The following is a 25,103-nucleotide window of genomic DNA, read 5'->3' on the forward strand; positions in this document are numbered from 1 at the left end:
GGGTGTTAAGTTATGGCAACCACAGGCAAAGAAATTACATATTTGTAGAGCCGCATAATGCCAAAGTATTACTGCAAATCTGCAATATGTTCAATCTTAAAAAGTTAAAAAGATTCCTACCATACTTTCACTAAAAGAACTCTTCACAATTCTGTGAACTGATCCACTGTTGATTTGACTCGTGGTCATCATATTCAACAGCTAGATTATTGTAACGTGAGCCTCCACTAAAGATAGACTATCACTGGGCCTGTTTCGTTTTCACCTGGATCTAAATCCACAAGCTTGTAGTCACGTGCTTCCGGCTGTCCTGCTGGACATTCCACTTCATCATCAGTTTCTTCACTACAACAAAAATCATATATTTGTTCATCGACATTGGCAATAAAACACAGGGATAGTCATACACATCCACTGTCAAACTGAAGGTAAATATGTATTCAGTTTTCAATACGTCTGGTTTCGTAACAGTGTGGACCTTCTGATTTTGTATATAATTATAGAGATTTGTTTAATTAGTATATATGTAAAATAAGATGAGTCAAATATGACAGGTAGCATTCATGATTTTCCAGAACATTGTGAGATTCTTTGTAAACAATGCATGATGCTACTATGATGCCATCAAGGCAAAGCCTTTAATGAAAAGGCCATACGCCTGTGGTACACACACACACACACACAAACACACACACACACACACACACACACACACACACACACACACACACACATGATGCAGAGGATCGGAATACACCGTTGCCATTGGCTGCAATTGGGAGACACGTGGTAGGAGAATTCATTGATGAATCGTTGAGCTGTAAGATTGCCCTGGATATGGACCAAACCTGTCCTTCCATGATGAGTGATAGCCGCCCACATCATAACGCTGCCCCCACCAAACCTGTCCACTTCCTGTACGCAGTTTCTGGTGTAACGTTCTCCCCGACGTCTGTATACCCGTGCTCTTGCATCCCCTCGACGGAGGAGAAATCTTGATTTGTCGCTGAACCAGACATCTCTCCATCGCAGTTAAGGCCATACCCTGTGTTGACGACACCAATTCAGTCGCTGTTGACGATGTTGTCGACTCAATATAACGTGTCGAACAGGACTTCTTGCTCGTAGACCTGCTGTTCTTAAACGGTTTTGTACGGTCTGGTCGGAGATTTTCCGGAGCCTGGGTATTTGGAATGCGGTTGAGGTGGCTGTGGTCGTCCATTCACGTAGGTGTCGCAGTCGAATGTAGCGATCTTGGGCGGGGGTGGTTAACCCTGGTCGTCCCGACCTTGGCCGATCACGTGTTGACCAAAACTATCAAAACCGATCCCATAGCCTCGTGGTGATGCTTGGCGCTACATTTAAAACCCTGCCTACAGCTGATCGGGATTCCCCTGCCTGCAAGCACCCTATGACGTTGTTTCTATGCACTTCTATTAATCTTGGCATGTTGTTGAACTGCCATTGTTCGATTGGCACAGGTGCCAGGCAATCAAAAACCCTGTACTTTAATACCGTTCATAGTGCTTCTACACGTGCAGTACGTGCAGCTCCATGGCCTTTTTGTTAATACACTGGATGCGTTTTGCCGAATCGTACGTGTTTCTCGACTAATGTTTTGCATGTCCTTGTTGGGATCATTTTGATCCGGGAAATTTGTCACTGACGCTATAACACAATAAACCTTTTCATTGTGCACATCTTGGTCAGCTAATTTTGCTTTTATGGCCAAAACTATCCGTATCGCGTTTCTTTTCTTTTTGAAGAATATATATAAGCAAATATTCAATTGCTTAATTCCGTCAGTCCGGGTTGTAAACACCTGCAGAACTGTTTATTCACTCCGTGTGCTGCAGATTGAAATTAAACATAATGATAGCATCAACAGGGTTCATAAACTCCCCTGTAAATTGGACCGACTTTGAATTTAGACACAACTTCCTCTTAGGCGAGTGACTGTGTATATTCAAGAGTAAATTGACCAATTAAGAAACGACTCCGTACATAGCGAGATCCAAATATGATTACGTTTTGTGCGTGTATTCGTGAAAAGGACATTGGTTAATAAAACAAAACAAACTCAATAAAATTTTGACTGGGTATTCAGTTGGATTAGATATTACGCCACATAGAAGTGAGAATAGGCAAAGTATTAACAACCTCATGACAAAGGTGTATATGTTTCAAGATTGCAAACTAAAAGGGGGAATTGGGGCATATCAGCACCTAAACACAGTCAGTGTATGTGGTTCAATACATTTAATATAATGTTCTCTATTAGAGCTTAGGTGAAATGGGGTTTAACGTCGCGTCCAAGATTATTACACTTATATAGCGGCGTGCATGCACGTGTGTGTGTGTGTGTGTGTGTGTGTGTGTCTGCTTGTACTGATGCTTGTACATGCTGCAGTTAAACATGTATACCCTCTCAGAATTAATCAAAATGATCTGAAAACCATGATTGGGTCGAATCTAGAGTCAGTATATTCAGGCATCATGGCGTTGTAGTCGCGGGCCCTAAGATAGTTGGAAAAACCTACAACTGATTTGAGGGAAATCATCATTTGTGTCATATTTATTTGCGAATATAAACATGGTGTTATGAATAATGTTGGATTGATTAATATGAAACATGTGTTAATATGTTGTGTCACTGCTGTCTACCAATGTAACCAGCTTGTGTACACGTGTGTAAAGTATAACATCGGAAAGAAAAACTGTTTTGCACATGTCTGATAGAGTTGTTTGTGAGAATGAGAAAATGTGTCAATTCGATTCCGAAATTGAGAGAAGGAACACACGGTAGTTTTGTCCAAAGTGGCAATATTGCGTCTCTAATGCGCCACTAACGCGATATACAGAACGCGCTGTAGTTTCGCGGCAATATCGCGAACGTGTCGCGACACTATTTCGCGATACAGGAGAACCTATGAACGGTAGTGTAGTATAACGCATTTCTTTAGACAACTTAGGAAGATGAATCAAAACAAGGAAATAACATCCTCGTATTTGCAAACTCTGATGAGATATAGCTTAATCTTAGGTTAAAGGGCGTCTCTCGTTGTTATCATTTAGACGATTGATTACGTATCTGCTAATTGACATATCTGTAGAACTATCACGTACTTACGATCTTGTGGAGGAATATTTTCGAAGACACGTGAAGCTTGCAAACAGGACTCCCCCTAGACACAGCACCGTCAATACTCCTATTATGATGTTACTGCTATCAACCGCCGGCTGCTTACCCGCTGAAGAAAATAATAATAAAGTTGATTTTATATGACATTTTCGGTATTTATCTTTCAAATACAGAAGGTTGTATTAAAGTGTTTTAAGCTACTGTGTATTTAATTCTTGGTCATTTTCTTTTTTGTTAAACTGCGGCATGGTATCTCAGTGAGCTAGCACTATAAATCGGCATCAGTCCAGACAAGTACAAGCAGCCACACACACACACACACACGGACATGCCCGTCGCTATATAAGTGCAATAATCTTGGACGCGACGTTAAACACCATTTCACCTCACCTCATATTCTTATTGTTCTAAAGATATATAGGAGTGTACAGTAGACTGTCTAAAAGTGCATCTGAGTATTCCGACACCCTCTATATACCGGCATATATTTCCGGTCCACTGTACATGTATATCGGTCTGTGCTCCAGTCAAGTCTTTGTATGCATCCCAGATAGACTGACATGATGTCATCTGATATGCATCTCTTTAATGCATGCTGAGACATTTGGATATTACATATCTATGGTAGATAATAATGAATAAGGGTTGTTGAGGAATGAATGAATTCTGAGTATTGTATTGAGGAATGAGGTTGACTTTCCTTTTGCTAAAACACCATTATTTTATGATACTGTTACTCAACATAAAACACAACGCTTGCTAGTTGTTATGCCTCATTATTTTACATTGTCTTAAAATTACTGCATAATAATTTTAATAAAAAACAGTTCCAAACGGTCCTGAAATCAACTCACTCGTCAATTTGTTTCCAACATAAACGTAAATTACCATATTATTATAGTTATCTTCAGAAAGGAACATGTCAAATAATAAATTCAATGTTTACTTATTTTCAAATGAATATTGTCTCACCACATGTTATTTCTTTGAGACAGTAATCTATAGGACAGTCTCCTGAACAGGTAGATTTGCATCCAGGGTCAGTAATCTTACATCCTTTGGTGCAGGTTCCATTCTGCCGGTCACAAATACCATCGATGCATACCTCACAGGAAGTGTTACAAATGTCACCATAATAACCATTGTCACACCCTTTTGCACAGGTTCCGCTCTCATCGTGACAAACATGATCGATGCAGTTCTCATAGCATGAGCAGTCAGTCCCAGCATACCCTGGTGCACAACCATCTGCACACGCTCCTGATTCAGTGCAGGAAAGATTTGCACACTTTGAGTTACATCGCGATGAGCAGTTAGTACCATACCATCCGACATTACAACCCTGGGTACAATCTCCTGTGTTGTTGTCACATTCGGGGGTGCAAGTGTTGGAGCCATTTCTGTCACATGCTGACTCAGTAGTTGCGTCAGCGTCAAGACGGCAGTTTTCACTGCACACCTTTTCACACCAGTGACCATAAAATCCGGGGTTACAGCCATCTTCACATCCAGCCTTGCATGTTCCTTTACAATTCTCACATGGCATCTCACAGTTAGGACCAGTGTATGGAGAATAACACTGCTCACATATTCCCGTGCTTCTATTACATGATTTACATTGTTCAGAACAGTTCTTGCACTCAAGGCCATAGTAGGAGTCCACGCATCCAGAAACACAGACTGAACCCAGCTGGCAGTAGTTGCCGACACATCCTCCTTTACATTCTGTACACTGTATATGATGTTCACATGGTATGTTGCACCTTGTACCCTGGAATCCGGGAATACAGCCAAGGATGCATTCATCGAAGCCACTGTTTGTGAGTTTACATAAATTATGCTTGCATCCACTGCTGCATTTCGACGTGCATTCCTTGTTGAAATACCCAGGGTAACACTTTGATACACAGGCACCTGTTTTGCTACAGTCTTCACATTGCTGACCATGATTGCAGGGTGTTGCTGAAAACGAAATGTATTCAAATCAGGATAACATCTATAAGCTGGCAAAGCGATGACAGCAAATAGTAACTCTTTAAATTTTTCAAAGTAGTATATTCTGTCCATGCCTGTCACAAGGCAATGAAATCATCTCCAGGTTACCGATTGAAGTAATTTCAGGTTGAATAACATCTATTCGGAGAATACTATATCTGCTTTATTTACCAAATATTGAACGTCAACGCCAGCGATTATCTGGCAAAACAGATATCATTGAGCATAAACAGGCAAGATAGTGGTGACAATTATATCAATGGATCGCTGTAAATCAGTGATGACACCACGTATTCGCGAAAAGGCTAGCACCCGACACTCACACAATTTGCGCAAAAAAGTGTTTGTTGCCTAACGCCGCGCAGTAGCACTCCTGCCATACGGCGGCGGCCTGTTAACAATCAGTAACACGATATTATACTGCTCTTTTGAAGCAGATAATTGGATGAAACAATGAATATTTGGCAAACTTACCTTGTATGAAAAGGAGAACGGATGCAAAACATAGGATCACCACAGAAGTCATGATATGTCTGAAAATGGAAAATAATACATACCAATGTATAACTCCCATCATAACAAACAGATTGTATCACAGAAGATATGTATACATTTTATCTACTCACTCGCGATGACAGATGAACATTTTCAAGGTTGGTGTATCAAGTTCATCGATATGGCCTCAAGACATTTAGTTGTGCGTGTTGCAGTCGCGGATTCAGACTTCATATTGACAGTTAACTTTAACGTCCCTATAATGGGGAAGTATGAAATGAATTTGTTCATGAATAAAATATGCTATGTCTAATGAAAACAGTTTTATGTTATTCGTGTTGTCCAGCTGTACTTAATGACTATTCATATGACTATGTCTCATTTTACGTATATCAGAATGTCTTACAAAATTGATCATATATAGATTACGAAATGAGTCTCCGTCAGATACCATTTATATTACGAGTTTAACACACGAGTTGTTCTAGAAACAGAATATCTGACGTGGACGAGAATAGTAATTTATTAACAACTCACGTATATTTTGCAAGTTGTCTAAGTTTAACATTGGAAAAAGGAATAAGGATTGTGTATGAATCAAACATTTGCACCTGTCTCTATTGGGCGAGCTGGCAATACATTGTACATATGTTTCCGACAGGCGCCGCAGTTCGCACTGAAACTTATCATCGTGTGTCCGAATTTCAGATTCGCCTTCTGTGCTCGTTTGCTTTGACAAAGTTGAATACCTTAGACCTTCTTCTATCCTCCCACGTAAAGCTGACATGCTGTAATTTGATAGAAATACTATTCAAAGAGTTGATTTACCAAATTCACTCACACATCAATAATGGAGCACCAAAAGTTACATGACGACTCTGGCGATGAATGTGATGATGCGGAGACAAAATATTTCGATCGTTATTGATTTACTACGATATAAGTTTGATGGTTTGTATACTCTGTCGATTTAAAATATATGTTCAAACCCTGCACAAGATCAAAAGCTATTGCAATAATAACAATCAAGTAACACAATTCGAGTCATGATTTGAATGCATATTTTGTCAATGCATCTCTACGGTGTTTTCAAGAGAATTAGAAGTGTCTATTGAAAGTTGATAAACAGACTGAGTGCAAAGTAAATGTTGCGCGCAGTTGCGCAGTGCTACCGACGACCCATTCGCAAATGAACATCGAATGACCGCAATTAGTGCGTCCAGTGCTTGATATTATTACACAATGTATAATACATTCATTACACAGGGATGTCTTCAACGAGTGCTAAATAATGGCAATGAATGACTTGATTCGAGTTGTATCACTTGATCAGTGACTTACAGCACGTGTCCTTTATTCTTTCTTTATTCATTCATGAAAAATGACTTCTCTTTAGGCAGACGACACTTTTCAGATTGTTATTGATTTATGAGCATGCTCTTCCTCTTTTTTAAATCATGACTGAACGGAGTAATACCTCTTTTGACTGAATTACCGTAGTAATTTAATTGTGAAGAAGTAAAATCCTGGAGAACCACCTTTGTCATTACCTCGGTTATACATTATGTGATCAGTTTGTTAAAAATAGCTAGGATATGTAAATAAGGTAATCTTACTTTATTGAATGTTCAACGTGTCTCCGAGGTCCAAACTGAAGTTAAGGGTAAATTTTGTTTTTTCAATTAAATGCAATTTCGTTCAGCTTTAAATTGAACATATCGTGAGCACGTTGACCTACTGTTAACATAAATGTAACATATGAAAGCAGATTTTACTGACGTCAAGGAATACTATTTACAATGTTAGAGTTTATCAAACAGATAAACCTTATACAACGCTTTTCTTTTCATAACATATATTTGGGACAGTGCAATTATAAATCAATCAACTACATCGCCAATTTACTGAGGGCAAAATATGTTATGTTTTGAGACAGATCTTTCGCTCGTGATGGGAGTGTCCTTGCTGCCTGTGTAACACGCGCACATACATAAGAATATGCAGACACCAGCCACAGACGAACCAGCTCACGTTTATCAGAATGGATATCAGCATAGAGGTAGTTTGAGAACACAAAGGTGCGTCTTGGTGATATCAGAGGAAATATCATTTGTGACGTCATTCTATTTTTCATTACTTTTACATAAAAGCGATGAAAACCTTTTCATATTCATGAGAAATATCTGCCAAAAGCAGAGTCCTTTGTACGATTCCGACTATGTCACGAGTATGAGTTAATGAATCCCTATCAAAAAGTGATTATATCAGGGGTTCGCGAAAAGGAAAGCGTATTCTGCACCACCAGTGGCCTCCGTCACAAACACATGCAAAGGCAAGGTAATTGTCCACTTACAATTTCAAATTTGGAAATGTCCTCTGATGTGGATCAATATTATATTTCGATACAAAATCATGACAACAAGCCGTTTTCTTTCATTTCCGACATTACTTGACTTATTGTCTTGGCTTTGCTCTCCATATATACTCAACAGCAAAAGTCCCTGTGACACCAATATTTTAGTGTATTTTTCAAACAAGTAAAGTTTGGTTTTCAATACTGTAGTACATGTATGGAATCAAGTCACAAAAACGCAACTGCTACAGAAAAGCATGCATTCCATGCAAAAGTTGACTTTTATGCAAGTCCCATGCATTTCACTACCCAAGAATGGGTATAAAAACATGTGCGTTAACGGGATTCCATATGCATAGTTTAGCATCGTGCTGACAACACTCAGAAAAACTCAGAAAAACAACAAAACTACGCAATTATTCAACATTACGGAATGCCACGCCTGTCCGAAAACGAGCGTCTGCGAGCCATTGGTATGCTTGAAGCACGATCGAGTCAACGTGATGTTGCAAGTCAATTTAACGTCCACAGAAACACCATTTGGTGTTTATGGCAACGTTGGCAACAGACGAGTGCAGTCAGAGAACATCCTCGGAATGGCAGGCCACGCGTAACCAATAATCGACAAGACAACTGGATTCAGACAACACACCTACGAAATCGATTCCAGTCAGCAACAGTGACTGCAGGAAGCATCCCTGGCCTTCGACGAATATCTTCACAAACCGTACGTCGTTGCCTCGGGTGTGCAGGGATTGTCGCCAGAAGACCCGCCAGAGGTCCCATTTTGATAGGAAACCACCGTCAAACACGTCTCCAGTGGTGCAGACAGTGCTGGACGGTCACGCAGTGGGGACAAGTTCTATTCCCTGAAGAGTCTCGTTTTCACCTCAGCCACGGCGATGGACGGATTCGAGTGTACCGACGTCGAGGTGAACGTTACGTCAATCATTGTGTCATGGAAGAAGATCGGTTCGGGGGCGGCAGCGTTATGGTATAGGGGCAAGACAGAGGACCTGTTTGATAGTGGTAGAGGGAAATCTCAATGGACAGCGCTACCGCGACGAGATCATTGGCCCTGTTGTTCTACCGTTTTGCGTCGTCATAGCCCAGGCATTACATTCAACATAACAACTCCCGGCCACATATTGGTCGACTAGTTCATGATTCTCTTCAACAAAACAACGTGAATATCATCCCCTGGCCGGCTCGCTCCCTAGATCTCTCACCAATCGTGCACATGTGGGATGAGATGGATCGGCGCCTTCGACGTCAACCACGTGTTCCACAGACACTCCAGGAACATGCTCCAGCAGGTATGGACAGATATCCCACAGGACTTTGTGCGACGCCTGTTCCATTCCATAAGACGAAGATGTGTTGCTTGCATCGCAACCACAGGTGGACACACACGCTATTGATTTGTAAATTGACATTTTGGCATGTTCATGTTTTTTTATTAAATCACGCATTTTCCTAAGTCAGTATTGCAAATTAAACCATTTGAACACTTACAGGAGTCTTTTATCTGTTGCAAACCGAAATTGTGTCAGATGTGGTAAAAAACATAACTTTACATTAAATCTTAGTCAATGTCAGGAATTTTTGTTGTGCAGTATATATGACATATAATATATAATAGCAGTTCCACTCTGACACCTTTGTTATACGTTATTTAACATAAGTTAAGACAATTTGACTGTGGTAAACTCAACGAAATGTACTACATGTATATCATATTAATTCAAGACTTCTCATTCGAAACATCACATATTTCTATGCTAAATGTACAATTTCCTAAATAGCGTCATTTAAAGTTTTGCATTGTAAGACTGTGAAATCACCCAACAATCAATGACTACTTAAAATAGCCTGACTTACCAAATAACATACCTTTTCTGCCCAAAGGAGGAAATATTTTCATCCGTGTTAAGGACACCATACCTGGAAGACGCGGCAGTGGGCAAACAGTTTCCACTCGTCTCAGGAGCTTCGCACGAAGCCATCAGCTGAAAAGAGCATACCACTTCAGTGTCCCTTATGTTTGAATACAATTCAAAGTTATATTGCATGCGACTTCTTCGAATTGTTAGTTCCACAATTTGACAAAACGTTAAAATAATACGAACTGTCTCTACCGCGGTTGGATACAGGCTCTTGGTGAAACATCATTTGGCTTTCAGTCAATATGGACATAGATGGGTACAGACAATACTATTTGTACCAGGGGAAGGATAAGGAGCACAACTGTTTTTTTGGCTGTAATCTGTGAATAAAATCACTATTCCACTCCATGGGGCATATTAGAATGTTGTTTGCGCATATAGTAATATTGACAGTAGCGGGTGACCTCGCCTAGGTGAACACTACCAAACTGACTGCTATTCAGTATGTCACGTGATTACGTTGTCAATCGAGCGGAGACATACATAACTACTTTTGGGGGATTCCCCAATGTCTAAAAAACCCATTAAACATCATTTGGGAAAACTGAGAGCGACATCGGTTCAGGCTATGAATGATGCAGGCTTTGAAACCAGACAGATCATGTGTATGTCATGTCATCGAAATGAAGTGTCCATGCGAAGCTACAACACAGAATGCTCGACTTACCAAAAGAAATCACTGACCTTCACTTTGTCGTGTATTGCTTCGGGAATTCCAAACGCGCCGCCTCAAGCGGTAATCCCCGTCATCAGCAGCCGTAGTATGACTCATCACACACCCAAAGTTCACTGAACGTTAATATCAATCCATTTTGTTTTAGCATCAGCCGGGTCTGGTTTTCTTTCCAACGCTAACTTTACTGGGTGCAATTTTTATTTCAAGTGAATGACATTGCCGTAGCCGCCATTTTCTGCCGTTTGTAAAACCAAGGGATGTCACTCCAAATGGAATGTTTGGGACGGATGACGTCTAGGCATCACGACTCTCCGCGTTCATATAGTTCGCCTTAAATAATTAAAATTTGATGTTTAATGGATTGTCTTGTTATGATTTATGTTTCTGTCAATATATGGAATAAGTTGTATTTGTTGACGTTCATCAGCTGTTGAAGACATCATGGAATTTGCTCACGTGAGGCACTGTCTTCATCAGATGATGAACGTCAACAAATACAACTTTAATCCTTAAGTGAATATAAACTATATACAGGCGAGGCATTTGGGCCTCTTTGTGTCATCAGACAAAATGATTTAATGTGAAGTTATTACACACCAAAGGTCCCTTCTCTAGAAAAAAATGACTCACCCTTGATAAGAATCTCTCAGATAAGCTATCTGAGAGAAAACCTGTCCCGATAGCATACACTATGCAATAAGTGAATAAACATGGATCAAGGGACGTAACTCTTTAAACAAATAATTAACGGGACCAATTCTCGAACTCAATCTTGACAAGTATCTAGATAAGTAGATAAGCGTGCAAACTTTCATTAATGTAACTGTGGTAGTTTCTGCGAAAGCGTGTCTCCATTTTACGCAATATGCACTAAATTGAAAAGCACGGAGCAAGGGCCATAACTCTGTTAAAAATGAATTTACAACGCCAATTTTCGAACTCGGTGTGTAAAATGTCCCTTCTCTGACTAAAATATTTTTTGAGAAACATTGAGGGATAATAATTCGGTAACACATATATTGTTCATAATCATCAGATACATGATGTCAGCACCTTTTTCGTTTTTAACACTTTTCACATGATCAAATCGTATTGTATCACTTTCCCTAGTAATGGAGAGCAGTTGTTACAGCGCACTTGCTGCATATGTTGTACATGGAATGCAGTCACATTTCAGCTTTTTAACATGTGACGTGTCTATGATAAATATAGGGTAACTTAACACCAGAATTTGCTCTAAATATATGAAAAAAAAACATGAGGAAACATTATACCTAGTAACGGAAATTGAATTTATGAAGGAAAATATCCAATCGTAACTCTCCATTTCTGGGTCAGCTCCACTTTTTTCAGATTTTCCCCCACGTGATGTACCTACTTGCAATTTGAGTAGAGTATATAATGGAGGATTTGCATACATTCTTTGTATGCAAAGAAATACAAATAATGTACGATGGTAGATAGTTATGAAGGTATCGTTTCATTTCTAAACTTTGGTTAAAATAAAACAATTATCCTGTTATTTGTGCAAACATTCTGAAAATAATTCTGAAAATAGTAGACAGAACAGGAGTCTGAATGCCTTGTCTGTTTGTAAGTAAATTTACGAATGTTCGTTCTAAATTGCCCGGATCAACACATAACAGTCATATTCGACACACAAAACAAGTGTTATCTACAAAAGCGGATTCTTACAAAAGTTTGCATATTGGTTTGCTATGCGGATTCATACTGTTTGAAAACTCAGTGACCCGAACAAATACACAGTCAATCCTTAAATAATCCGAATCGTACAATGGACATTTCTTATGATATAGAAAGAGTTTCTTCACTTTTATTCTCTGATTTCATTTTAAAGAAACAGTTTACCAACGCATGCAAGTTTCCTTTCTGACCTTGACCTCAAGGTAAATACATACGTAATCATGACTGATCTTTGATAACAGTTTGATTTATGGCAAACATGTCAGGTGTCTCACATGTTGTTGGCATAGTATAGATAAAGTTGTCCACTGTTACAGTAGATATCTACAAAGCATTGGGTAAATCACCAGGTGGGCTTGATGTTAATACTACAGCAGAGATATTGATTGAAAGGCCCCTTTATCATGGTGGGTCGCAAAACTGAGATCTACATTCGTGTTTAGTTTTTCTTATTGATATTAAGCTAACGGGCAAAAGACACGCCACCAAACAATTGTCTTGTCTAAAGCAAAACAGACACAAAATGTAGTAACTGTTGATGCTTTGTTATAAAAAAAAAACAGTATTTAAAAATGACAAGATAAAAAAACCCATGTACTTAAAGTTCTGCAGACACGTTTATGATGCTGGGTGCACTGCCCAATATTCGATCACACCCGCAGAATCGACGTCGATCTCTTTTTAAGCCCCGTGCAATGCGGTATCGGATGTGACTCCCTCCCTAACACGACGTTAAACTGAGTACACGAGCTCCTGACATCCTGATGAGGGATCCTTCGCCATACTGTCGTTGCAGGTAAGGCAGTACCACAGGCCGCAAAACCTCATCAATGTGACGACGTGCAGTGAGATTTCCGTCGATGATGGTCATATTTGTCTTCTGGTCCCCCAGTCCATGACACTGCCACCTCCATAAGGCTCCACTTCTTGGACGTAACAACGTGCCGTCCGTTCGCCTCGTCGTCGGTAAATTCGAACCCGCCCATCAGACTTGAAGTGCGGGAACCTACTCTCGTCGCTGAAGAGCACTCTTCGCCAATTTCTCTGCTGCCACTGCTGTAGAGTCCTGGCCCATCTCAGTCTGTGACGTCGGTGTAGAAACGTTAACGTCATGCCCTTGAAAGGTCAATAGGCACGGAGACCATACAGGCGGAGTCGTCTAGCAACGGTCCTTCTGCCAACTGGATGTCCAAGGCTGTTTGCGGATGATGACATCACAGTTAGGAATCTTGACATTCGGTGAAGCACCTTTAAATACCGGTCTTCCTGTTGGGTCGTGACCTTGGGTCCACTCCTCGGCCTGTCTGCAGCACTGCCAGTTTGCCTGTGACGTGTGATAAGTCTGGCGATGGCAACGAGCTCCTGCGTCGCTCCCATTTGCAACATACCGATGGCTCTCCCTCTCTGCTCTGCGGTTAGTCGAGGCATGTTCGTTGCATAAAACGGTTTCATGTAAGACAGAACAACTCTGCTCATGTTTTATTACAGAATGTTATACGGGTACATTTTGTATTTTTTAGTGAATAAATTCACTTTTCTCGCAAATCACGTGAAGCACGTTCACATGTTAACAGGAATATATATATATATATATATATATATATATATATATATATATATATATATATATATATCCTGAACAGCATTGAAAACTCACCACCATGAAAATGGATGTATTTTTATCTGGGCTTAAGTCATATGAAAATATATAAGTGAATGAGTAATATACGACGTTCTGGACGAAGCATGAAGAAGAACAGCTCGACAAACACATTCCTAAATTTCTTGTGAGCGACATCGCCAAATCGCAACGAATTGCGTGCACATCATGGAAAACGTGTTTTGTTTCACGGGAAGCATGCAGAATAGGGCTATAAAAGACTGACACAAGAAATGCCAAGATTAACAGCAGAGGAACGTGAACGTGCCTTGGCCATGCTTCAAGTTGGTACGTCAAGTAGAGTCGTTGCACAACGGTTTCAATGTCATCATTCAACAGTCCTCAGGCTACTGAGCAGATACCAGCAGACAAGAACCACCAGAGATCGACCATGTCCGGGTCAACGTCGTGTAACTACACCACGTCAGGATCGCATAATTGTTCGTCGGCATCTTTGTGATCGTACACTTCCGGCTGGCTACCAGGACAGCAGCAACCGTACAAGGCCGACGGGGTTTGATCAGCGCTGACACCGTACGTCGACGTCTCCGCTCTGCAGGGCTACATGCTCGACGTCCATATGTTGGACCCATACTCACTGATCGACATCGAAATGAACGTATGTTGGGCCAAAAGGCATCGCCATTGGAGATTGTGGCAGTGGCATGGTGTGCTGTTTTCTGATGAGTCCCGCTTTCATTTATGGAATGCTGACGTTCGACTGCGAGTGTGACGTTGACATGGAGAACGTTACTACAATGTCTGCATTGTACAGACAGATCGATAGGGGGGGAAGGAGTGGGTGGGAGGGGGCATCAGTCATTTCCATCGAACAGAGCTCCATGTTTGTCGTGGAAGAGTTAATGCCTTTTACTACAGGAATAATATATTGGCAAATCCCATTCTTTCATCAGCACCAGGATATGTACACCTTCCAGCAAGATAATGCAAGAGCGCACACAGCACATGTTTCAACATAGTACCTAGCGAACAATAATGTGCCTCTGCTTCCATGGCAAGCCCTGTCACCCGATCTATCGCCAATTAAACATCTATGGGATTACCTGGGTCAACGCCTCTCACGTCGTCCGCAAGTACAGAACCTGAGAGAACTTGAAGATACACTACGTCAAGAGTGGAATGCCCCAGAACACTATTCGATCAATGAGAAGACGTTGCATGGCCTGTGTTGCTGCCAATGGCAGACATACTAGATATTGACTTTTCATTTTAACCCTATGTGCCTTCCTTACACTGATGACATAAATGTAATTACTGTGTGGTATTCCTGTTTCCTTTGTCGTCTTTCTTAATAATCCGTCTATGTCTGTTCTAATTAAAATCGGTCATTGCTCAAGTTGTTTTTGTAATATTTCAAGATTTATTGCTGGTGCGATTTCAATGCTGTTCAGTATATATATATATATATATATATATATATATATATATATATATATATATATATAATGTGTGTGTGTGTGTGTGTGTGTGTGTGTGTGTGTGTATCGACCAACACATATTCATTATCGATTGAATAGTGTTCAAACTAGAAATGTATATGTCAAACATATTTGTAAATAGCGGTAACATTTATTACATGAGAAGTGTCCTCATAATCTAGTGCCAATTCCCTATGTACATGTATCCCATGCTCTTTCGATTGCTGTCATCACTGATTTGCAGTAGTTCATATAATTTTCACAGCTGTTTTCCCCGTAACGCCAAATACGTTGTCTGGTTCGTTAAAAGGCTGACTTCGCACAAAAGATGAAAGTCCGACAATTGGTAGTCTGGATCACGTACTTTGGTGTTATCCCAAATATAACATGTGTTACATTTGACCACTTTCTAAAAGGCATTATGTATTCATAGCTTACGGCCATGGAAGCCATGCCAATTTACACTTGTCAGAGGGGTACCCAAAATACGTGATCTAGACTACCAGTTGTCGGACTTTCATTTTTGTGGAAGCCTCGGTGGCTGAGTGGGTTAGGTCGCTGACTTTGTATCCTGGCGATTAGGTGCCTCACTCTGGCAAGTGTAGGTTCGAATCCCGGACAGGACTCAACCCCCTAAAAGTACTAGAATCTGTAATTTACTAAGAAAGTGTTATCCCAAAAATAACATGTGTTACATTTGACCACTTTCTAAATGGCATTGTGTATTAATAAAATAAACTGCCAAGTAACACAAATAAAGTTCATATGAGACTATGGTAGGGTCAGAGGGCATTGTGTCGACGGTGACTCTTGCAAGCAACTGTGACGTGATTCTAATGTTTGCAAATGTGATGCTAAACGAAGATATTTTTAAACGTTATTTCTTTACTTATTTACAGCAGAATATTTACTCTTGTACACAGCATATGTAATTCAAAATTAACGTATCATTTTAGTTTCAACGAAATCAGTAAATGGCCTATCGCGTCAGTGGATTGATAAGTCACTCGACAGCCTGGTTTGTTTGAAGGCCGCCACTATTTATGCAATTTGTGTGAGTGGCGGGTGTTACGGAGAGAACAGGACATGCTTGCCCTTTTCAACAACACCTGTTGTCATCACTGACTGATCCATTCATATTTATATTTTCATAGCTATTTTTCTTGTGCGCCCAATGGAACCTGCATTTGCGGATAATCGAGACTGGTTATTTTCTGGCGTCGACATTTTATATATCAGTATAGGACTGACTTATCTGTAGGCTGAGCTATTTCCAACGTCATACATTTGGATATTTACACAAGTTTCTATATGTACAGTACTGTTAAAATATTGGTAAAATTGTATCTCCAATTGAATGTTGTCTCTTCAGTCGAATATATATATATTCAGTTTGTATTTCAGTGGATGAAGGCGAAACCAAAGAAAGAAGATTCGGGCATCAATAATTTCGAAAAGTGTACAAATAGTAAACTCGCCACAGAACTGTGTTTTGAAGGTTGTTTTGCACGTTTACATCACTTGACGTTTAGCTGAAGTAAATAATGTTGATTACCATGTCTTCATTCTTATTTTGCATCCTGCTGTACAAGCTTAAAGGGTAATTTGAGTAAGATATATTTAAGAATATTAAGTGCTCAACATTCACTTCCGCTTCTCCTTTTCATAAATATCTAACTGAAAGTAACCCGTCTCATATTCCCCTATTACCTAAAACCATTTTTTTTTAATTAATGATATGTCAGATTTACAAAATGCTATCCTCTTGTGATACAGTGTAGAACTAGTCCCTTATCATAAGATACATTGAGAATCTAGATGGTTTCAATGTTTCAATAATCCCGCCTAGAGGCCGGGTCTTGACTTAGATGTTTATTATCTCTTTCGAGAATTTGACAACGTTTTGCAGACGATGACGTCTTTAAGTCTGCTGTTGTGGACCGAAGTTCAATAAAAGAATGATAACAGTCTCGAAGGACAAATGGAACAAACGCATTAAAAAGGGAAGATATCATTTTGAAAAATAAAAATTAAATTAGTCTTCTTGTTTATCACTGTTGTATTTGACTTGCAGAAGCGTTTGAACGCACCTCGGACATACTCTATTATGAAGTTATCATCCATAGTACAAGTAGAATGTGAAGTTTGACTTGAATATCATCTTGAACGTGACGCTAAACCATATGTAGCCTCACACCGCTTAAATATACATGTCACTAAATGTTCCCAGTACTTAAATGAATTTGGTAAAGGCCCGCTTTGAACAATATTTAATTTACATCACAGAGTGTCAGCCTGTAGTCGAACATCCTAAGGCAACACAGAGCATCAGTATAATAGACTTCAGGTAATTGAAAGGTAAATAAAAACGATAAAACCAACTCCATAATGCGTCAATTTGGAAATGTTCTCCACATGTCTACCATAAAACTGTTTGAAAGCTTTATTGAGGCCTTGAATGTTGTAACCCTGATCACACAACCTTTTAGCAAAAGCCGTATGGTGCTCTTTGAGCTATTCGATTGAACCTCGAAAGTTGTGAACTATAGACACCAAAGGGTGTAGGTGCTGAAATATTGCTCGACATAAAGGCAAAGTTGACTATTTGAAAGTTGAAATCACCACTCTAGTTATCCAGTCTGGTGGAGATTTTGTTGTTGCATAGATCTAATATGAAAGAGATGGTCTCTTTATTTTTAGTTCAGGTAGGTAAATACGTGGAAGAGAATTGGCTGTTTGTCCATTATTGAACGATTTCAGATTATCGACACACCTGAGGCTCATGTTAAACTTAACTTTTTTGATTGTGCCAATCTGAAACAGATCAGCAAGGATAGGAGCACAATTGGTGCCTATGGAAAGTCTACTTCTTGCAAAAATAGTTTGTCCCAAATTTCCACGTAACTGAAGAGCATAAAAAAGAAACCACAAATGTTTATTGATAAAGATATTTATTAGATAATAGAACATAACAAGTACTTAAGACCAGGAGTAATATTTGTGCATTATGTTTCAAAACAAGCGGACAAACCCCAGATTTTCTTGAGAGTCAATTTGTTTCAAATGGTTAAAACAACTCCATATCATTTTATTAGAAAAGTGTCTGGGTGGTGGAAGAATATGTTCGTGATCATTCGTTTTCAGCTATTTACAAATAGTCAACTACAAGCAGAATGATGTTTTACTGGAACTTTAACAGGCATAGGTGTATAAATAATACCAACTCATGTTTTGTGATGTTTTGAGCTCACTTCACATGTCCTCTTGCACGGAACACTTCATGACCTCGACTGGCACGCGAGAGTATAAAGAGATAACCACAGGCAAAGAAGTTACATATTTGGAGAGCCCCATAATACCAAAGTATAACTGCAAATCTGCAAAATGTTTCTTTTTATGTTCAATCTTGACATGTTAAAAAGATTCCTACCAAACAATCACAAAAAGCACTCTTCACAATACTGTGAACTGACCACTGTTGATATGACTCCTGGTCATCATATTCAACAGCTAGATTATTGTAACGTGAGCCTCCACTAAAGATAGACTATCACTGGGCCTGTTTCGTTTTCACCTGGATCTAAATCCACAAGCTCGTAGTCGTGTACTTCCAGCTACCCTACTGGACATTCCACTTCATCATCAGTTTCTTCCCTACAACAAAAATCATATATTTGTTTATCGACATTGGCAATAAAACACAGTTATATTTATACACATCCACGGTCTAACTGAAGGTAAATATGTAATCAGTTTTCAATCCGTCTGGTTTTGTAATAGTGTGGACCTTCTGACTTCGTAGGTAATTATAGAGATTTGTTAATTGGCCTATATGTAAAATATGATGTGTCAAATATGACAAGTAGCATTCTTGTTTTTCTTGAACATTGTTTTTAGTAAACAATGCATGATGCTACTATGATGTCATCAAGGCAAAGCAAACACGTGCACGCTGTTGTTATGCCTATAATGAAAGTGACATCAGTGGTAGGTCCTGAGGAAAAAAATAGCACAGTACGCGTTCTGTTTCAGCATACAATATATTATTTATAATGCTCTCAATCAGGCCATAGGCCTGTGGCGCACGCACGCACGCACGCACGCACGCACGCACGCACGCGCGCGCAATTGGAATAAATACATCGTAAATAATATCACATCTATAATGCACCGTTGCCATTGGTTGCAATTGGGAGGACACCTGGTAGCAGAATTTCATTGATGTATCGTTGAGCCGTAAGATTGCCCTGATTATGGACCAAACCTGTCCTTCCATGATGAGAGATCACATCATAACGCTACCCCCACCAAACCTGTCCACTTCCTGTTCGCAGTTTCCGGCGTAACGCTCTCCCGGACGTCTGTATAACCGTGCTCTCGTATACGTTGCTGAACCAGACATCTCTCCGTCGCAGTCGTTGTTGACGATGTTGTCTCAATATAACGCGTCGAACAGGACGTCTTGATCGTAGAACTCTTAAACGGTTTAGTACGGTCTGGTCGGAGATTCTCCGCAGTCCGAGTATTTGGGATGAGGTTGAGGTGGCTGTGGTCGTCCTATCACGAAGGTGGCTCAGTCGAGTGTAGCGATCTTGGGCGGGGGTGGTTAATCCTGGTCGTCCCGACCTTGGCCGATCACGTGTTGACCCATGCTGGTGAAACCGATTGCATAGCCTTGTGATGGTGCTTGGCGTTACATTGAAAATCCTGGCAACAGCTGATCGGGATTCCCCTGTCTTCAAGCAGCCTGTGAAGTTGTTTCCTTGCACTTCTGTTAATGTTGGCATGTTGTTAAACTGTCACTGTTCGATTGACGGAGATGCCAGGAAATCAAAAACCCTGCACTTTAAAACCGTTCATAGTGCTGCTGCACGGGTAGTACGTGCAGCTCCATGGCCCGTTTGTTAATACACTGGGTGCGTTTTTCCGAATCGTACGTGTTTCCCGACTAATGTTTTGCATGTCCTTGTTGTGATCATTTTGATCCGGGAAATTTGTCACCGACACTATAACACATTAAATCTCTTCATTGTGCATATCTTGGCCAGCTAATTTTGCTTTCATGGCCAAAAATATCCGTATCGCGTTTCCTTTTTTTAAAGAGAATATATAAGCAAATATTTAATTGCATAATTCCGTCAGTCTGGGTTATAAACACCTGCATAACTGTTTATTCACTCCAGGTGCTGCAGTTTGAAGGCGAGTGACTGTGTAAGTTCAAGAGTAAATTGACCAAATAAGAAACGACTCCGTACATAGCGAGATCCAAATATGAACACGTCATGGGCGTGTATTCGTGAAAAAGACATTGGTTAATAAAACAAACCAAACTCAATAAAATATTGACTGGGTATTCAGTTGGATTATATATTACGCCACATAGAAGTGAGAATATGCAAAGTATTAACAATCTCATGACAAAGGTGTATATTTTTCCAGATTGCAAACTAAAAGGGGGATTCGGGGCATATCCGCAGCTAAACAAAGCCAGTGTACGTGGAAAAATACATTTAATATAATGTTCTCTATTAGAGCTGAGGTGAAATGGGGTTTAACGTCGCGTCCAAGATTATTACACTTATATAGCGGCGTGCATGCACGTGTGTGTGTGTGTGTGTGTGTGTGTGTGTGTGTGTGTGTGTGTGTGTGTGTGGCTGCTTGTACATGTTTCAGTTAAACATGTTTACCCACTCAGAATTAATCAAAATGAAAATGAAAACCATGATTGGGTAAAGTATAACATTAGAAAGAAAAACAAAACTGTTTTGCACACGTCTGATATTTTTTTTTGTGAGAATGAGAAAATGTGTCAATTCGATTCCGAAATTGAGAGAAGGAACACTAGGTAGTGTTTTTTCCAAATTGCGCCACTAACGCGATATACAGTACGCGCTGTACTTTCGCGGCAATATCGCGAACGTATTGCGGCACCATTTCGCGATACAGGATAGAGAACTTAAGAACGGTAGTGTAGTATAACGCATTTCTTTAGACAGCTTAGGAAGATGAATCACAACAAGGAAATAACATCCTCTTATTTGCAAACTCTGATGAAATATAGCTTAATCTTAATTTAAAGGGCGCCTCTCGTTGTTATCATTTAGACGATTGATTACGTATCTACTAAATCACATATCTGTAGAACTATCAAGTACTTACCATCTTGAGGAGGAATATTTTCGAGGACACATGAAGCTTGCAAACAGGACTCCCCCCAGACACAGCACTGTCAATACTCCTATTATGATGTTACTGCTATCAACCGCCGGCTGCTTACCCGCTGAAGAAAATAATAATAAAGTTGATCTTATATGACATTTTCGGTATTTATCTTTCACATGCAGAAGGTTGTATTAAAATGTTTTAAGCTACCGTGTATCTAATTCTTTCTCAATTTCTTATTTGTTAAACCGCGGCATGGTATCTCAGTGATCAAGCACTATAAATCGGCATCAGCCCAGACTAGTAAAAGCAGCCACACACACACACACACGTACATGCCCGTCGCTATATAAGTGCAATAATCTTGGACGCGACGTTAAACCCCATTTCACCTCACCTTATATTCTTACTGTTCTAAAGATATATAGGAGTGTACAGTAGACTGTCTAAAATGCATCTGAGTATTCCGACACCCTCTATATACCGGCATATATTTCCGGTCCACTGTACATGTATATCGGTCTGTGCTCCAGTCAAGTCTCTGTATGCATCCCAGATAGACTGGCATGATGTCATCTGATATGCATCTCTTTATTGGTAGACTATGTGACTATGGTAGATTTTAACAGCTAGTGGATAATAATTGATAAGGGCTGTTGAGGAATGGATGAATTCTGAATATTGTATTGAGGAATGAGGTTGACTTTCCTTTTGCTTAAACACCATTATTTTATGATACTGTTACTCAACATAAAACACAAAGTTTGCTTGTTGTTTTGCCTCATTATTTTACATTGTCTTAAAATTACTGCATAATAATTTTAATAAAAAACAGTTCCAAGCGGTCCTGAAATCAACCCACTCGTCAATTTGTTTCCAACATAAACGTAATTACCATATAATAATAGTTATCTTCAGAAAGGAACATGGAGAATAATAAATTCATTGTTTACTTATTTTCAAATGAATATTGTCTTACCACATGTTATTTCTTTGAGACAGTAGTCTATAGGACAGTCTCCTGAACAGGTAGATTTGCATCCATGGTCAGTAATCTTACATCCTTTGGTGCAGGTTCCATTCTGCCGGTCACAAATACCATCGATGCATATCTCACAGGAAGTGTTACAAATGTCACCATAATAACCATTGTCACACCCTTTTGCACAGGTTCCGCTCTCAGCGTGACAAACATGATCGATGCAGTTCTCATGACATGAGCAGTCAGTCCCAGCATACCCTGGTGCACAACCATCTGCACACACTCCTGATTCAGTGCAGGAAAGATTTGCACACTTTGAGTTACATCGAGATGAGCAGTTAGTACCATACCATCCGACATTACAACCGTGGATACAATCTCCTGTGTTGTTGTCACATTCGGGGGTGCAAGTGTTGGGGGCATTTCTGTCACATGCTGACTCAGTAGTTGCGTCAGCGTCAAGACGGCAGTTTTCACTGCACACCTTTTGACACCAATGACCATACAATCCAGGATAACAGCCGTGGATACATTCTCCTGTCCTGTTGTCACATTCAGGGATGCAATTGATTGAGGTGTCTGTGTCACATGCCGAGGCAGTAATTGCATCAACGTCAGGGCGACATCTTTCACTGCATCCCTTTTGACACCAATTACCATAAAATCCGGGGTTACAGCCTCCTTCGCATCCAGCCTTACGAGTACATGTTCCTTTACAATTCTCACATGGCATCTCACAGTTGGGACCAGTGTATGGAGAATAACACTGCTCACATATTCCCGTGCTTCTATTACACGATTTACATTGTTCAGAACAGTTCTTGCAGTCAAGGCCATAGTAGGAGTCCACGCATCCAGAAACACAGACTGAACCCAGCTGGCAGTAGTTGCCGACACATCCTCCTTTACATTCTGTACACTGTCTATGATGTTCACATGGTATGTTGCACCTTGTACCCTGGAATCCAAGAATACACCCAAGGGTGCATTCACCGAAGCCACTGTGTGTGAGTTTACATAAATTATGTTTGCATCCACTGCTGCATTTCGACGTGCATTCCTTGTTGAAATACCCAGGGTAACACTTTGATACACAGGCACCTGTTTTGCTACAGTCTTCACATTGCTGACCATGATTGCAGGGTGTTGCTGAAAACGAAATGTATTCAAATCAGGATAACATCTATAAGCTGGCAAAGCGATGACAGCAAATAGTAACTCTTTAGACCACTGGGCTGAAAGTATATTTGTTAAATGTGTTGATAAATTTGTCAAAGTAGGAAGTTCTGTCCATGCCTATCACAAGGCAATGAAATCATCTCCAGGTTACCGATTGAAGTAAGTTCAGGTTGAATAACATCTATTCGGAGAATACTATATCTGCTTTATTTACCAAATATTGAACGTCAACGCCAGCGATTATCTGGCAAAACAGATATCATTGAGCATAAACAGGCAAGATAGTGGTGACAATTATATCAATGGATCGCTGTAAATCAGTGATGACACCACGTATTCGCGAAAAGGCTAGCACACGACACTCACACAATCTGCGCAAAAAAGTGTTTGTTGCCTAACGCCGCGCAGTAGCACTCCTGCCATACGGCGGCGGCCTGTTAACAATCAGTAACACGATATTATACTGCTCTTTTGAAGCAGATAATTGGATGAAACAATGAATATTTGGCAAACTTACCTTGTATGAAAAGGAGAACGGATGCAAAACATAGGATCACCACAGAAGTCATGATATGTCTGAAAATGGAAAAGAATACATACCAATGTATAACTCCCATCATAACAAACAGATTGTATCACAGAAGATATGTATACATTTTATCTACTCACTCGCGATGACAGATGAACATTTTCAAGGTTGGTGTATCAAGTTCATCGATATGGCCTCAAGACATTTAGTTGTGCGTGTTGCAGTCGCGGATTCAGACTTCATATTGACAGTTAACTTTAACGTCCCTATAATGGGGAAGTATGAAATGAATCTGTTCATGAATAAAATATGCTATGTCTAATGAAAACAGTTTTATGTTATTCGTGTTGTCCAGCTGTACTTAATGACTATTCATATGACTATGTCTCATTTTACGTATATCAGAATGTCTTACAAAATTGATCATATATACATGTAGATTACGAAATGAGTCTCCTACAGATACCATTTATATTACCAGTTTAACACACGAGTTGTTCTAGAAACAGAATATCTGACGTGGACGAGAATAGTAATTTATTAACAACTCACGTATATTTTGCAAGTTGTCTAAGTTTAACATTGGAAAAAGGAATAAGGATTGTGTATGAATCAAACATTTGCACCTGATGATACATAGACTTTTGTCTCTATTGGGCGAGCTGGCAATACATTGTACATATGTTTCCGACAGGCGCCGCAGTTCGCACTGAAACTTATCATCGTGTGTCCGAATTTCAGATTCGCCTTCTGTGCTCGTTTGCTTTGACAAAGTTGAATACCTTAGACCTTCTTCTATCCTCCCACGTAAAGCTGACATGCCGTAATATGATAGAAATAC

At 39.9% G+C, this 25,103-nt stretch overlaps 1 protein-coding gene across 1 annotated transcript; it reads right to left on the reverse strand.

The window, feature by feature from the left end:
- Positions 1 to 227: 227 nt before the first annotated feature.
- LOC139447986 (multiple epidermal growth factor-like domains protein 6) lies at positions 228 to 24,423 on the reverse strand. The gene is made up of 12 exons (XM_071229485.1): positions 24,403 to 24,423; positions 24,251 to 24,309; positions 23,143 to 23,703; positions 22,552 to 22,989; positions 21,570 to 21,690; positions 19,034 to 19,064; positions 18,184 to 18,224; positions 13,494 to 13,720; positions 5,612 to 5,704; positions 4,115 to 5,104; positions 3,131 to 3,251; positions 228 to 345 (listed from the first exon to the last, which is right to left on the reverse strand). The coding sequence occupies exons 1-12, from the start codon at positions 24,420 to 24,422 to the stop codon at positions 228 to 230; spliced, it is 2,820 nt and encodes a 939-aa protein (XP_071085586.1). The 5' UTR covers position 24,423.
- Between the last annotated feature and the right edge of the window lie 680 nt (positions 24,424 to 25,103).

Source organism: Haliotis cracherodii, unplaced genomic scaffold, assembly GCF_022045235.1.
Source record: "Haliotis cracherodii isolate W230 unplaced genomic scaffold, xgHalCrac1.p SCAF_7, whole genome shotgun sequence".
NCBI lineage: Eukaryota > Metazoa > Mollusca > Gastropoda > Lepetellida > Haliotidae > Haliotis > Haliotis cracherodii.

What these genes read in the sequence shown, in the direction of transcription:
- LOC139447986 (XM_071229485.1), bottom strand. Translation starts at nt 24,422, where the DNA reads ATGTTCATCTGTCATCGCGA. An exon ending in TCTCAAAGAAATAACATGTG is followed by an intron (nt 21,691 to 22,551) that starts GTAAGACAATAT and finishes TATTTTCTTCAG; the next exon opens with CGGGTAAGCAGCCGGCGGTT. An exon ending in CGTTCTCCTTTTCATACAAG is followed by an intron (nt 5,105 to 5,611) that starts GTAAGTTTGCCA and finishes TTTCGTTTTCAG; the next exon opens with CAACACCCTGCAATCATGGT.